The 16,436-nt window shown below is 36.7% G+C and overlaps 1 protein-coding gene and 1 long non-coding RNA gene across 3 annotated transcripts in view; one reads left to right on the forward strand and one right to left on the reverse strand.

The window, feature by feature from the left end:
• The window catches only part of ITGB6 (integrin subunit beta 6), a 72,697-nt gene extending 67,103 nt beyond the window's left edge, over positions 1–5,594 (forward strand). For both annotated transcript variants that reach the window (XM_029934514.1, XM_029934516.1), the window contains exon 16: positions 4,385–5,594. In XM_029934514.1, coding sequence (XP_029790374.1) covers positions 4,385–4,483 — 99 coding nt within the window. In that variant the 3' untranslated portion in view covers positions 4,484–5,594. The remainder of the gene's footprint in view (positions 1–4,384) is intronic.
• A 1,982-nt stretch (positions 5,595–7,576) lies between these two features.
• On the reverse strand, positions 7,577–11,391 carry LOC115287791. Its single transcript, XR_003906658.1, has 2 exons — positions 11,119–11,391; positions 7,577–7,727 (listed from the first exon to the last, which is right to left on the reverse strand). It is a non-coding gene; the product is annotated as an uncharacterized LOC115287791 (long non-coding RNA).
• Between the last annotated feature and the right edge of the window lie 5,045 nt (positions 11,392–16,436).

Here is a 16,436-nt window from a genome sequence, read left to right on the forward strand (position 1 = left end):
AAATAAACTTTAAAAAAATCACATGAAGAGAGAAGGGGATAGTGAAGCAAGTGTGGCAAAATCTTGATCATTGTTGAATCTGGGTGATGGGTCTCTAGAGGTTTGTCGTACAGCTTTCCTCTTCTTTTGTCTATGTATGAATTTTTCATAATTAAATAAAACACTTTAGGAGAGTAAATTTGGATTTGCAATGAGGATATAATTTATCCATCCCTAACAAGGTAAAATGTAACCCGATAGATTAGTTTGATGACTTAGAATGTAGTGTGATAAGGCTAAAGTGGTGTCAGGGCGGTCAGGTAACTTCACCTGATCCCCCGGCCATAGATGTTTATAACTCTCACCAACTGTCAAACAAATGCCTGCCAATGGTCAAAAGGGCAATCAGGCAAAAGAATATGATTATGTTGGCACAAAAAAAAAAAACAAATGTCAGTATTTGGTTGAACAACACCAGCACTGTGAAGCAGTCTTGATAATCCCATTTTGAATGTAAAAAAACGGAGGCTCAGAGAAGTTAAGGGACTTCCCAAACATTTGGTCCATGGTGGAGGTGAAATCCTACTGCAACTTTCTACCAACTATGGCCTTGACTCTCCTAAAAATAATAAGCAGGTGTTCTACAAACAAGCACTTGGGCAATTATGTGATGCGTGTCTACCAACCAGCACATTTTAATGTTCTCATACAAAGGCATGAGTACTGACAAATGATTAATATCTTTAAAATAACATTTTAATTAACAGTTAATTTCCCAAAACATGCATTGTGCTCCCTCAGGATGAAGAACATGACTGAAATTCAAATGCTGATTTTTACTGTTTCTTCATGTAAAATGGAACAAAAATATGCATTAAACAGATAAAATCATAAATGAAAAATATTATTCCCCAGTTAAACTGAGTTTGTTTGAATAACAATTGTTTGATGTTCTTGACTAGATAATAACTAGGTAATAATTATTCACTTGAATACAAGAGGTTTAATTCAAATAATTCAATTCAAATTTCACTAATATATCCTATTGAAAATAAAAATATGTTGCTTAGTGCATTCATTTTGGGTTCCTCAGTTTGATTCCATTTTTAATCTAAAAACCATTTTTTCTTGAAGAACTGAATTTGACTGGTCTTCAAATCCCAGAGGACTTCTAGAGTCAGTAGGGGAAGGTTGGATCTCTTGACCCATAGGTCTCCATTGGACTCTAAAGGTGACAGAGCTCAAGACAAGAAAGAGCTTAGCTTCTTGCCTCTTGAAACATTTCATCATAGCCATAAAGAAAGGTTACCTTTTATTATACTTTTAAAAATAACCTCCCCATCCATATTCTTTATGAAAACACACAGAGAAGATATTTAAATTCATCTTTGATTAGACATTTTTTTCTAGGATGACAAGTCATTAACTAGAGGCAAAAAATGTTCAGCCTGACATTTCTTGCAGTCATGGATTGATTTTGTACTGTGCTAAGCAAATCAGGTCTGCATTTGGCAGTTAGGCAATCATTAAGAGAGCTGTGGGTCATAACAAAGAGCTTTCTTATTACCACTTTTTCAAGCTCCAGAAATATGCCACTGCATTTACAAAATCCTCAGCCTAAATTAGCACCCCCAAACTTCTGGGGAAATCAGCCTGGTCACCCCAGATCGGTGAGGGGGGGAAACCCAACCTTGTCTAAACAGTGAAAGGATTCAGCTGAAATGGAGACCCAAGGCTGTATCTTGGCTGGAAACCTGTAGCAAAGTTGCCATCTGCATGGCCTAGAGGAGGCAATACTACACACTGCCATACTTTTTTTTGCCAACAAAACCTGGTTTGAGCTTATTCTCTTGAGACCGGATTGTCAGCTGAGGGCAGGAAACATAACTGCCTCCCAGCAACATGTACTTGCTCTTTCTCCACCTTTCAACTCCCACCTTTCCCTCTTGCTATGGTGGGGTCTGCTTCAGCCATCATGCCCAAGCCCTACAACTAGGTTTGCAAGAGACCCCTTGAATACAGTTGCTTCAAAATACAGAATGAAAACTGCAATCAAAATTAACATTAATTTAAATGTCTACAAAATAATATCATGTATTCAGTCAATTGTAACTTAAAAGTCACCTCCTTTATAGTACAATAAATTATACGTAGTGTGGAATGTGGGTGCATTTTAATATGTATGACAGTGGCATGGGATGAGGTTCACAAAAGAGTTCCTGTCCTATGAAGGTCTAAGCTGTCCCTACTCATAGCCCACTTACTCTTTCAGAGTATTTTTTCTCTTCCCTAACAGTTCCTCTTCCTCCAGGACTTGTCATTCCCAACCTGCCCTTATTTTGCCATGTTTCCTCTTTGACTGAGTCATTTACTTTTGTGTAGCCACGCTAAACTTAATAGCTTGTAGTCTTTAAAATGTAATGGAATTTATATATGATTTTTGTTTCCAAATGAGACTCCACCTGCACTCAAGACTATGTTAGCATGCTCTTCACTCTCCAAATTCCAAGTTCTTATGGCAGCAGGACTAAATAATGACTGGAGGGTTCTCAGAATTATCCAGACTGACTTCAGGAGAAGAGGAGTATGGTGACTTGACTTGGCCTTCATTCATCAGTCACCATTAAGGAGACTATTTTCTATTTGTGCTTATAACTGAGATAGCATCTCTTTCTAAAGGCACATGAACAAAGGTAACATGTTACTCAGTCAGAGGTCAGGTTACTGGCTCTGTGCAACATAGAAATGAGTGCAGATGTGATTCCTCCTCACAATAAGGACACTGTGGCAAATGCCAGGGCAATAAGGAGAAGGCTTAAGAATGTTTTTCAATTTTATTCAGTTCTTCTGAGAACCGAGAGAGAGAAATGTTCTGGGAAAGCAAATACAGCTGTGTTCAAAATCTATATCTAGAACTTGCTACAAGCTCTACAATGTATAGGATAAGGAGACCAAAATATATGATTAAGTAATTTGGAAGGTCAGAGGTGATACCTAAACTTCATACACAAGCAGTAGTGGGCTTGGAAATGTTCAATGTGAAAGCTCCTGGGGAAAGTATCTTTCTAACCCACTCCAAAACGTAAAGAAAATGGAATTCCAAATGTGAAGAGGAGATAGAGATAAGAACTGATAAAAGGCAGCATTTATTGAGCCCTGAATATGTGTCAGGGACACATAAAGTATACTTTATGGATGAAGTAAGCACATTGGTAATCCTTCCTGTGGACGAGGACACCAAGACTCGGAATTGCTTAACTGAGGTCATGTGGTAGAGCTGGGTTTGATCCTTGGCTGTCTGACATCAAAGCCTGTGTGGTCAACTGTAGGGGTGCATCCCACTCTCTTGCTAAGACAAGAGAGAACCTTAGACCCAGAGTCTATGACAGTCAACCTTGGAAAGTGGGGGAGAAGAAACTGCACCTTACACAGACATCTTGTGCCTGCCTGGAGCAATTCAACCAAAGGAGAAAAATTGGAGGATCAAGCTTGATATTTCTTCAAACGCTTACAGAGCCTGCTCCTTCTGGTCCTGGTGATGGCACCTAGAAGCACATCTACACCCTAAAGAGCACAACTGAATTACACAGACATTGGCACAAATCCTCTGCACTTCCCCAAAGGAAAGCCATCTTGCCCAACCTACTTTGGGACCTGTATTCCGTCATGAGCCTAGTGTCCCACACACCAATCACTGGTGACTCTCTGCTTCATGCACTGCTATTCTCTAGGAGGCATATGGTACCTAATTCTTTCACTCTCCAGAGCAAGTGTTCACTGTCCTAGGGATCTTTCCTTGCTTCTTCTAACACTGGCGAGGTGTTTCTCCTGAATTTCGATCTCATTTTAGTAAGATTATTTGTGCCCTGTGTGATGCCTCTCACTAGCAACACATCTCTTAAAGGCCAATACTATGTCATTCATCTTTGTATGCTTCTATAAGTGCATTTTCCTCATTTTTTACTTTTTACTTTATATTTCACTTTGGGGCCACCATATGGTTCATTCTATTCATTCAGTAAATACTGAATGCCTGATGTTGACTAGGCACTGTTTTCAACTCTGGTAAAATAGCAGTGAACAAAACAGCCAAAGTTGGGTTTTCTATCCATAAATTAGGGTGTTTCCAAACAGGGTCAGATTTTTATGATATACATATGGCACTGGCTTTGCATATTAAAAAATTAAAAGAAGAGGTATAACTTTTAAAATGCTAAAATAATATATGAAATTATATATGAATATATTGAATATATGAAGTTAATCAAAATTATTCAAATGGCTTCCACGCTTGAGCCTGACCCTCTTCTACTAATTTGTACTGTAAGATGAAGTTATTCAGATATATTAAAACCATGTAATAATATGTACACACTTTAATTTGAACCTTTTTTTTTTTTTTTAGGGAACCAATCCACTGTATAGAGGCTCCACCAGTACCTTCAAGAATGTAACCTATAAACATAGGGAAAAACAAAAGATGGACCTTTCCACAGATGGATAGAACTACTTCATGCACACAAAAATGTCTGCTTCACTGATATGAAATGTTAATGCACTATTTAATTTTTCTTTTTTGTTGCTTTAAAATGAGGCTGGTTTAAGATAATAATAGGTCATTTGGAGATCAGTCATTGTCTGTAAGAAGGTTAGAGACTGTTGGCAGGTTCAAAATAATCAAGAAGAGAAATATCCTTAGCAAAGGGGTGACTTTGGGGATCATTGAGGAATACTAACTCTGTTGCATTAATGCCTCAAAAAATCATCAAAATGACACATAGGGGCCTGATTTGCATTTGAAAAATGTTTGAAATTAGAATCTCATTTGTTGCAGGAATATAGTTACCTGAAGTCTTTGTCTCTGCAAAGTCACCAAGTCCACATGCTTACATTAAAGAATCACACTTGCGAATGAATTCTAAACTTTGAGTAAATCTGCCCTTTCCTAAAGGAGGATTCTTTTAAAAATCTATGAAAAATGAGATGCTGACTTTTACTTCAACTGAGAAGATGCAATTCTTCTAAAGATGTCTCATATGTAATTAGTGATAATAATTTCTGTGGATTTGCATGTATCTAAAAGTCAGGTACACAAACTATTTTTTTTGTTTTACAGATCAAGAAGAAATAATTTAAAAATTAGAAAGTTACCAGTGAAAACAAAAATAGTCTATTATTTAGATTATTTTTAACTACCTGAAAAATTCCTACACTCAGTTTCCCTCCTGACCTCAAGTTTTCAAACTATTACTTCTCCCATATTTCTCAATCCTTTTTACTTAGTTTCATAGTCACTTAATGCCTGGAAATGTCATATGAAAGTTTTAATTTCTTGTTAAAAACTACTGTAAACAATTAGATAGTTTACTCAAAAAGAGTTCCAATAATGCAAAAGGGACATGGGTTAAACAGAATAAAATTTTAAATGGCTTTAAAGCAAACACATCAAGAGTACACAGTCTCTCATGAATAATAGGCTTTTTATCTATATTTGTTTCCATTTACATAACCTAACTTGCATTTCAGTTGCATATGGTAGATATGCATCATATATTTACTTTTAAGTAAGATTTATGGGGTATTTGGGTGGCTCAGTTGTGTAAGCATCTGACTTTGGTTCAGGTCATGATCTCACAGTCTTGAGTTCAAGCACCATGTCAGGCTCTGTGCTGACAGCTCAGAACCTGGAGTATGCTTCAGATTCTGTGTCTCCCTCTCTTTCTCTGCCCCTCCCCAGCTTGTGCTCTCTCTCGCTCGCTCTCTTTCAAATAAATAAACATGAAAAAACAATAAAAATAAAAAGTAAGATTTTACTTGCAAAATCCATGTGGATAATTTGAGATCCATAGGTTTATTGAAGAGACTCTTTAGAATAGTATTTCTTATTAGTACTGCTTCACTAAGCTCTGTCCCCTTATTTGATGTCCATAAGGAAACTAAGTCTCAGAGAGTGATTAGGAGAATTGGTCCTGCACCTAGATCTTCCAGCTCCAAGATATTTCTTCTCTCCACAGTATGACACTGACTGTTTTGTCCATGAAATGATGGAAAGATTTTGTTAGTTAAGGGATAACTATCATTTGTTTGAAAATGGACTGAGACTAAAATAACATTTAAATGACTGGAATACTAGAGTAGAGGTGAAGTCTTGTACTTTTGTGCACTGTTTATTACCTTTGAGTAAATTGTAGTGTAAAATCTTTTGCTAGGTGAATAGTTCTTTGTGTAATAGAGACTTCAAATTTATCCACTAAATTGGCACAGGTACTGTATGATAGGTTTCTTCAATTCACATTTGATCACTTGGAGACATTTCTTTTCTGGTTTCTTGGTAACTCAGGTAAATCAGACACTTGGGGAATATGTATTACAGCTTTACTCAAAGAATTACTAAACAATCACCTTGGACACCTGAAGGGCAAACGTACCCTCTCTGTTCCTGACTGAAGCCCAGGGTCTGGGGAAAACCTACAGCAACAAGGAAGTTGCAATAGAGACGACACAACAGTAGTATTCACCTTGACATGTGATATTTTTGTATAATTGCTGGAGTAGGACTATAGGAAATATGAGTTTTCTTTGTGTGTATATTGGGAAAGGTAGAGAAGAATCTGCTATTTCTCTGAATACTGTTTTGACCCAAGGCTGGACCTTAAAAGGTCAAAACATTAACAGTAGTACTTCTGTTCACTGAAGAGTTATATTACATGAAGATAAATGGTTTTTTGTAAGTTGTTGTATTGTATTGTGTGTTGACATGAATAAACATGGTAATTTAAACAATGAACCTTAGATGGATGATAATTCCTTTTATTTACTTGGTACAAAACGCCTGTCTTGGATTTCTAGATCCCTCTGTGACCTGCTCTGATCACCTTGCTGATCTCCTTCTGGGGAGAAAACCAGAAAGAGGCAGGCACCAATGACAAGAGACAGGGAATGGGCGGCAGTGTGATGCATGGTTACAATACCCACATCATAAGGTTTTTTAAAAAGAGTCTTGGATATTACCCTACATTTTGTAAAATCAGGATTAGTGTTATGTGCTGAGTTGTGGTCCCTATCCTAAAGCTTGTGTACTGAAGTCCTATCCCCCAGTACCTCAGAATATAACAGTATTAGGAAGTAAGGTCTTTTAAAAGGTAATTAAGGTTAAATGCAGTCATTAGGTTGTGTCCTAGTCCAATATGACTGGTGTCTTTATAAGAAGAGGGTATTAGGAAAAAGATGTGCACAAAGGGACAGCCATGTGATGACACAGGGAGACGTCCATCCACAAACCAAAAAGAAAGGCCTTGGAAGCCGCCAACCCTGACAACACTTTGCTCCGGGCCTTCTGGCCTCCAGATTTGTGAGGAAATGCATTTCTATTGTTTGAGCCCTCTACTCTGCGGTACTTCATTATGGCGTCCCTAGGAGCCAGTACAGTCAGATGGTGCTGGTTTTCTGAACATCCATTTGCTAGATTCCATGGGGCCATGCTCATTTTCCAAAATTAAGCAGAAAGAAACCAATGCTTACAAACAGACCCAGCTTAGAAAAAGTTGTTTTCGTAGGCTCTTTCCTTATAGAAAGATAGGGAAATTCAAGTCAAAAGTAGTTATACTCTGAAACACTTTATTGTAGACAAAAGCTGGATATCTGGAAATACAGAACCTGTTCCCATTTTAAATAGTACTGAGGTAGTCCTTTTTCTCCTTCGTTTTCCCATTCGCAACATGGTGGCAGTGCCTATCTTCTTCCAGCACCTATAACATAGTGGATGCTCAATGAATTCATTCAGTCAGTAAAATTTTTAGAGGTATATGTGTTTATTTTGACAGAAAGAGAGTGGGGAAAGGACAAAAAGAGAAGGAGAGAGAGAGAGAGAGAGAAAGAGAGAGAGAGAATTCCCAAGCAAGCTCTGCACTATCAGTGCAGAGCCCAACTGGGGGTTCAAACTCATGAACCATGAGATCATGACCTGAACTGAAATCAAGAGTTGGGTGCTTAACCATCTAAGCCACCCAGATGTCTCCATTTAGTCAGTATTAATGAGTGCTTAGTATATGCTAGACTTTTTTCTTATGATTACAGATACAGAAATAAAAAAAAATAAGCGGTTCTTGTGCTCTCTAGTGAGGGAGAAGATAGCAAACAAATGAATATACAATACCAGGGTATGCATATCCCAAATCCACATATTCCCACCAATCCCCAAGGTATAAGCTGGGTGTCACTTCGGCATCAGCTCATACAGTTCCCTTAACAGGAAAGTCCATCTTGCACCTAACTCCCCAGTTCATAGGGGCTGCTGGATCTAGGTAGTAAAGAAAACAGAAGTTTTAAAAGAGAAATGTAAGGGTAAGTTGCTGTGAACCGTAAGACAATGAGCCAGGGAGGGGAGAGGAAAGAAACAAAAAGTTGACCTGGCTGGGCTTGAGGGAGAGCCAGGAAAGATTGGAAAGTTTGGGAAGAGGGAAGAGAAAGTCTTTGGGGCAGGAACTAGGTCTGGGCAGTGTTGAGAGTGAGATATATGGGGGTGGGGTGGTTGACCGTTCATTTTAAAGGTACTCATTCTTGTGAGCCTGCAGTTCCCCTGAGTAAGGCAACCTGAGGGGCTTCCCAGTGGAAAGACCCAGCTCTGTGGGGGTGTCAGCTGCGAGTCCAAATGTGGATTTAATCTGGTTAAGTCTTTTCCTTTAAGATTCTGCAACACCAGAAACAACCATGCCCTGAAAGCCCCCAAAATGGCAAAGGGAAGCCCCCAAAACAACCCAGGTCTTCTGATTTGTTATCTCCTTCACCTCTCCTCACTCAGTCCTTCAAGTACTCCTAGTACTAGAGACACAATCCTGCCAACATTCTTTGACTATAGGAGAAAGCTGACCTCTCAAGAGTAAATATATTTAAATGTTAGGGATTCATAACAATTTTGTGTCCTCTTCATTTTATGACTATCTAAATGGGGAAAAGATTCCTTATTCAGAGAAATTGAATGACATGTGATAATCAGAAATTCTCCCTCTGTTAAATGTTATCATACTGCAACAGTCTCAAGTCAACGCAACTAAAAAGTAAGGCAACTTAAGTTCAGGACTTCACAGTCGCTCTTTTAATAGGTCAGTTGGGTCTGAATACTATGTTACTAAATAAGAGAAGTTCTGGATGATGTTTCTATAACCAAGAGGATGAGTGGCAGCCAAATAGTCTCACAGCTTGGGCCAAGGCCTTAATTCTTTGGTTTGTGGACCATAGCAGGGTTAAGTTCTATCTCCCTCTGCCTTGGACACGTCCAAATGTGAATCAGAACTTCACCTTCTGTTCTCTTCCATCTCTTTCCATGGTTGCACAACCAGCAAAAAGAGAGCACCTCAGGTACCCCAGGAGTTTTACATCCTGTAACCCTGTCCTGGAGGTAGATCCTGGGCACTACCAGTCACTTCCAGAGACTGGGCTCTGGAAAGCACAGATTTGACCCAAACATACTCGTTGGTGTCGTTACCAACTTCAAGACCTTAGAAATCCCATGGAGATTCAAATTCAGTTTGAAATTTTAACCTGACTTTTGTAATATCTAGGTATGTGTTTTATGAGGAAACTTACTGCTCAAATAGTTTTGTATTTTCAGCCTGAAATGTATTTACATTTATGGTCCTTGCATAGCAGCCACTCTTGTTTCAGGTCAACATCTAAAAATTGTACATCATGAAACTCCCTTATTTGTCAATAACTGATTGGGGAAGAGGTCACTAGGTTAATTTTTTCATACAGTTGGCTTTGCTATACCTAATACAGATGAGTGTGTGTGTGTGTGTGTGTGTTAAAAAAACTTCCTATTAAATAATTTTTATCTGTTTGTCTACACACACACATAGAGTATATATATAAATACAAACACACGCATATTTCTTTCTTATTTTAATAGATATATCTACTAGATTTATTTGTATATATTACTTATTGTTATATCCATTACTATCTAAGATGTATCTATTGTTTCTCATTTAATAGAGGTGTCTTACTATCATTAAATAGTTTGCACTGTTAATAATAATAGGTAACACCTACTGTTCCAAAGACTTTATATATGCCATCTTATTCAGAGCTCACAACCACCCAATGGGGTCATATTATTAGTATCTCCTATTTTATAAATGAGGAAACTAGGCACAGAATCATAAGTAGCATAAACACTGCAGGGAGATCATGAAAATTTAAATTAAGTAGATTAGCTGTTACATGTATTTTATGGAGTGTTAGTGTATTAAATGTCTCTCTCATTGATTTCAAGAGATGTTTCATATTTTGGGAACTTTTTTATTAAGGAGATGGAATTGGAGAAGAAAAAGATAAATGAGATTTAAAACACTGAGCATAATAAAATATATGAATTTGTCATAGAGGCAAAATAAATGTAAAATGTTTTTCTCTGGAACTTTTTTTGATCATGTTCACTCATTGTTTGATTTAATCAAATCTATTCATTTTAAGAGATAACTAATTCATGCTTAAATACAATCCTATGATTCATTCAAAAATCTGAAAATGGTTTCAGTTTCAGATGGACACAAGAAAGCAAACATTAACATTTTTATCATTTCTTAGGCACACAAGCCACCATTTAATACCCTAGGCTTAGATCTAGGCACTAAGAGATGTGAACATCTGTGTCTTAACTTTACCTGCTGTGACGTTCGTAGGGAAGAGACAACAATCTTACAGATACTCCTATCTTCCACCTAATTCTGTGTTGTATATTTAGTGTATATATTCCCTGTATTTCCTAGGGTTCTTTTGAGAATTAAATGAAATAACATATTAAAAATTTTGGCATATTTGCTTAGTAAATGTTCAGTAAATGGTAGTTGTTTTTCAATAACTGAGTTCCTCCATCCAATATTCGTCCACTTAGTAAAAGAGCAAAGTATCCAAGGTTGGGGTCTAGGTATGACTGGAAAACTAAAGACAAATTTTAAGGAAGAATCATGAAGTGTATGAAGAAAAATAACAAAGAAAGGTCTCTGATACCATGAGTTAGAATAGGATTAACCCAGAATAAGGGTCAAATTGTAAGAGGAGAATGCTGTTTTTGGGTAAATGTAGTAATAGCTTCTTAAGCCAGCCCTTAAAAGAATTCTATATAAACAGAAGTCTGACCTGTTAAACTCTTGGAGCCCAGGCAATTCTTTTGTGGTGCTTTGGAAAGAGTGGAACACAGAAGAGAGAGGAGCTGCTTGCAAATGGCAAAGAAAGATGGGCTCTACTGGCTCAGAAGGCAGAGCATAAGGCTCTCAAGTACAGGTGTGTGACAGCAACTGAGCAGATACCTCAGGGCTGCAGGTTGAGCAGAAGCCTAGAGATAGGCAGCAGTAGAGAACTTAGTGGGTGACAGCCGGCCTCAGGGGGCGCCTGGAGGCAGGTGCCCAGCTCAGCCAGTGGAATGTAAAGTGTTCTGGGCCAGGGCATGGTTCCATGGAAACATGGTCGCCATAGGCACCCTTTAAAGATTCCTGGAGACTAGAGGTGAGTTTAAACCTCCAGAAGGGTCCCTTAAGTCTTCTAGGTACCACAGTGAGGAATATAGCCAACAAAATTTAGGTCTAAATGTTAAAAAGACTTACTCATACCTTCTGGGTGCTAACACTTAGAAAGGTTTGAGGTTCAAAGGATAAACATATTTGATAAGGATGTAGATGAAGGAAAAACCACTTAAAGCAACATTTCTCAAATTAACATCTGTGGCCCCTTAGAGGTCGTTACTCAGTTCTAAGAATAATTTCACAATAATGTATCTTAGTCCTTTCCATAGCCCATCCTCCCAGAGGGATAGCCAACAAAACAAATCACAGGCTTTTCTTAGAAATAGGAAAGTGGTGGGAAAACTGGGGGAAGGAAAGGAAGAATAATGTAAGTCATGAAGACCTACAGGCAAAATTAACAATACTAATGAAAATAACAAGGCCACAACTATTTATGACAAATAAACACAAGTGACAGATTTCAGATTTTGTTTTTAAGAAACTTGAGCTAACAAGCCAAGACCCATTCAGATTTGGGCCTAGTCTTCCTTGAAAATAATTGCTCCTACTAACAAACAGGAATTTGCCTGAATAAAAATTGCAAGTCAAAACATAGGAAGATCTAGTAAAAAGAGATGCACAGGTTTTTTTTTTTTTTTTGTAGCTTACATAGGTTAGTCACACAATCCCCTCAGGGAATACAATTAAAGCCAAAGGACCAGGGAAAATCCAGGAGGCAGAGTATTTCATCAAATGGGAGGGAGTAATATGTTATACAAAGTATGGCCATGCCACCTGAGTGATCTGGTGTAAGCACGGCATACTTTCATCCAGCCCATAGAGAGGACGTGCCATCCCCAGAACTGAAAAATTAAATTACTCTGGAAATGACACTAGTAAAAATCAGTACAAAAGGAGATGATTAACCCCTTGTAAAAATAATCCAAGAAACTACCGCGAAGTAAACGATTCAGGAAGATTTGAATATCCACAAACAGAAGTTAAGACAACTAGAATAGGGCTGGCATGTGATTTCTGTAAAAAAGTTACAAGATGACATTTGATGGCATTTTCTACGGTATGGTGTGAGGAAAGACAGTAGCTAATGGAAACAATAGTCTTCATGGAGTCTAGGAACAGAGAGGTGAAGGAAAGACCAGGTCTTTGTTTTTCTCATACTGCTTAAAATGAACAGGAAGCTTCGAACACAGGTGTGCCCTGCCCTGGAAATGGATAGCTGCTGCAGTGGATATTGCTAACCGAGATTCTCAGTGAGAATGCCTAGCCAAATATCTTTTCTGTGAAATTGGATTAAAAGCTTATATTCCATTGTTAGAATCATTTATAATATAAGAGTGTGGGTCTGAAACATTCTCCTCAACTAAACCACAGACATTTTAGCCCAAACACTTCAGTAACATGCTGCTAAGATTTTGTATCTAATTTGGCTACTCAGATTTGATTTGTTTATTAAGTTTACTTTTGTTTCTGAAATGTGTTCTAGCTAAATATGAAATGCATTTATGTACTAACACTACACACACACACACACACACACACACACACCCCACAAACACTCTTTGGGAAAAAAACAAGCAGAGTCATAGGCTATTGAAAAAAAAATTACAGTACAGATTTCCAGAATTCCTTATGCTTCCCTTGCCTCATCAAAAGCAAGTTTGGAGATCAAATCCAGATGCGATTTTTTAAAAAATCCCTAAAAAATGAATTTAAGATTTCTGCTTCCAAAAAAGATGAAATAACAGGAACCAAATTTATTCCCCCACCTGTAACAAGACACATAAAACAATAGTTTTCAAGACATTGGACAGCAGCCATTAAAGGACAGTGATATCTGAGACACAGAAAACAAAAAGGTGAGTCCTACATAGTCCCAGCTTAGCTAATTGACAGTTGTAGAACATTCTACCTAACAGCAGAAGCTATTATCTTTTCAAGGACATATGAAATATTTAGCAAAATAGGCCATACTCCAGGCCATAAAACAAATCCCAATACATTTAGAAAACCTCAAGTCATACAGAGTATGTTAGACCATAATGGAAATGATATCTGGTCAATCCCCAAATATTTGGAAACTAAATAACACACCTCTAAGTAACCCATGGGTCAAAGAAGAACTCAAAATGAAAATCAGAAAGTATTTAAAACTGAATAAAAGCACAATACATCAGAACATGAGCGATGCCACTAAAACAGTACATAGGGGTAAATTTGCCGCAATAAATGCCTATGTTAGAAAAAAAGAGAAGTCACAAATCAATGACTTCAGCTTCTACTTTAAGAAATCAGAAAAAGAAGAGAAAAAAAACCCCTCCAAGTAAGTAGAAGAAATAAATAATAAAGATCAAAGTAGAAATCAATGATAAAGAATATAAAAAAACAAAAGAGAAGAACAATGACACCCCAAGTTTCTTTAAGATAAATAAAATAGGTAATCCTTTAGCCAGACTAACCAGCAAAAGAAAAATAGAAAATGCAAGTTATCAATATCAGGAATAAGACAGGTGACATTACTGTAGAGTCTACAGATATTAAATAGATAAATAAGGGAATATTATGAATAACTTTATGCCTATAAGTTTGAAAACCTATATGAAATCAACATTCCTTGAAAGACAAAAAAATGTTCAAAAAATAGATAATCTGAATTTTCCTACTTCTGCAAAATAAATTGAAAGCATAGTCAAAAGCCTTCCCACAAAGAAAAGCCCAGGCCCAGAGGGCTTCACAGATCAAGTCTACCAAATGCTTAATGTAGAAATAATACCTACAAATTCTACACAAATTCTTATAGAAAAGTGAAAAGGGAATACTTCCCAATGCATTCTTTGAGGACAGCATTAAGCTAATAACAAAATAAAAGACATTATCAGAAAACTAAAGGCCAATATCCCTCATGAAAACTTAGATGGAAAAAATTTTAAACAAAGCATTAGCAAATCAAATCCAATACATAAAAGGAAAATATATCATAGCTAAATGGGGTTCATTCCAGTAATGCAGAATTCATTTAATATTCAAAAATCAATGAAGTTATCCACCATATAAACAAACTACAAAGAAAATCATGATCATCTCATAAATGCAGGAAAAGTACTAAACGCAACATCCATTTCTGAAAAAACCTTTCATTAGATTGAAAATAGAAGAGATCCTCCTTAAGCTGATAAAGACACCTACCAAACCCTATAACTAACATCAAACTTAATGGTTTAAGACTGAATGTTTTCCACTTGTAACATTTCTATTAAACATATACTTTTAATACAGGTCTTTATTCACAAATGATATCATTATCTATGCATAAAAATCTATGCAGTGTATGAAAAGTTAGTAGAACTAATAAATGAGCTTAGCAAGGTTGCAGGATACAATTCTATATACTGGCAAAAAATAATTACAGACTAAAAAATAATTTTAAATGTTATTTACAACAGCATCAAAAATATAAAACACTTAGGGATGAATCTGATGAAAGAAGTAAAAGAACAGTATATTAAAACTATAAATCATTGCTGAGAAAAATTAAAGTTCTAAAAAAATGAACAGCTATGGCTTGTTCATGAGTCAGAAGATTCAGTATTATTATGATGTCCATTCTCCCCAAATTGATCTACAGATTCAATGCAATCTCAGTTAAAATCCCAGCAAGATTTTTGTAGAAGTTAAAAATCTATTTTCAAAATTCAAATAAGAATGCAAAAGATCTAGAGTAGCCAAAATAAGTTTGAAAAAGAAGAACAAAATTTCAGGGTTAAAACACCTGATTTCAATACTTATAGCATTACCATAATTAAAACAGTCTGGGAGTAGTGATACAAATATAAACAAATAATTAAATGGAACAAAGGAGAAAATCTAGAAATAGATATAATACAGAAAATCCATTTTTCGTCAAGGTGCAAAGGCAATTTAGTAGAGAAAGGATAGTCTGTTCAATAAATGTGCTGGAAAAATTGATTATTCATGCATTAAAAAATGAAACTCACAGTTCAAACAAATATTAACTCAAAATTAACCACAGACCTAAAAGTAAAATCTTAAAATATGGAACATTTAGAAGAAAACATAGAATATCATTTTGACTTTGGGTTAGGCAAAGATTTCTAGATTTCAAAAGCATAACTCATAAAATAACAAATTTATAAAGTAGACTTCACCAAAATCTAAAACTTCTGCTCTTTAAAAGACAATATTAAGAGACTGAAAAAATAAGCTACAGACTGGGAGAATAAATTTGTAAATTATATATGTGATAAGAAATTTGTATATAAAATATATAAAGAACTCCCAAAACTCAGTAATAATAAAAGAGTTTTTAACTTTCTTAGCTTTTTAAAAAGTTTATTTATTTATTTGTTTATTTATTGAGAGAGAGAGAGGGAGGGAGAGAGAGAGAAAGAGCGCATACACAAGCAGGGGAGGGGCAAAGAGGAGGACCGAATCCAAAGCAGGCTCCACACCATCAGCACAGAGCCTGATGTGGGGCTTGAACTTACGAACCGTGAGATCATGACCTGAACCGAGATCAAGAGTCAGATGTTCAATCAACTGAGCCAGGCAGGTACTCCAAAACAATTAATTGTTTTAAATGAACAAAAGATTTAAACAGATACTTCACCAAAGAAGAAATATGGCTATCAAATAAGCACATGAAGATTTTTTTCCAGAGCTTACGCTTTATTTATTTTTATTTATTTTTAATAGTTTATTGTCAAATTGGTTTCCATATAACACCCAGTGCTTCTCCCCACAAGTGCCCCCCACCATGACCATCACCCCCCTCCCTCCCTCCCCCTCCCCCTTCAGTCCATGGTTCGTTTTCACTATTCAATAGTTTCCCTTGATCTGTGTCCCTCACTCTCCCCAGCTCTCTTTTCCCTCTTCCTCTCCCCATGGTCCCCTGCCAGGTCTCTCCTGTTAGACCTATGA

The sequence above is a fragment of the Suricata suricatta genome, chromosome 3 (genome assembly GCF_006229205.1).
Source record: "Suricata suricatta isolate VVHF042 chromosome 3, meerkat_22Aug2017_6uvM2_HiC, whole genome shotgun sequence".
Lineage (NCBI taxonomy): Eukaryota > Metazoa > Chordata > Mammalia > Carnivora > Herpestidae > Suricata > Suricata suricatta.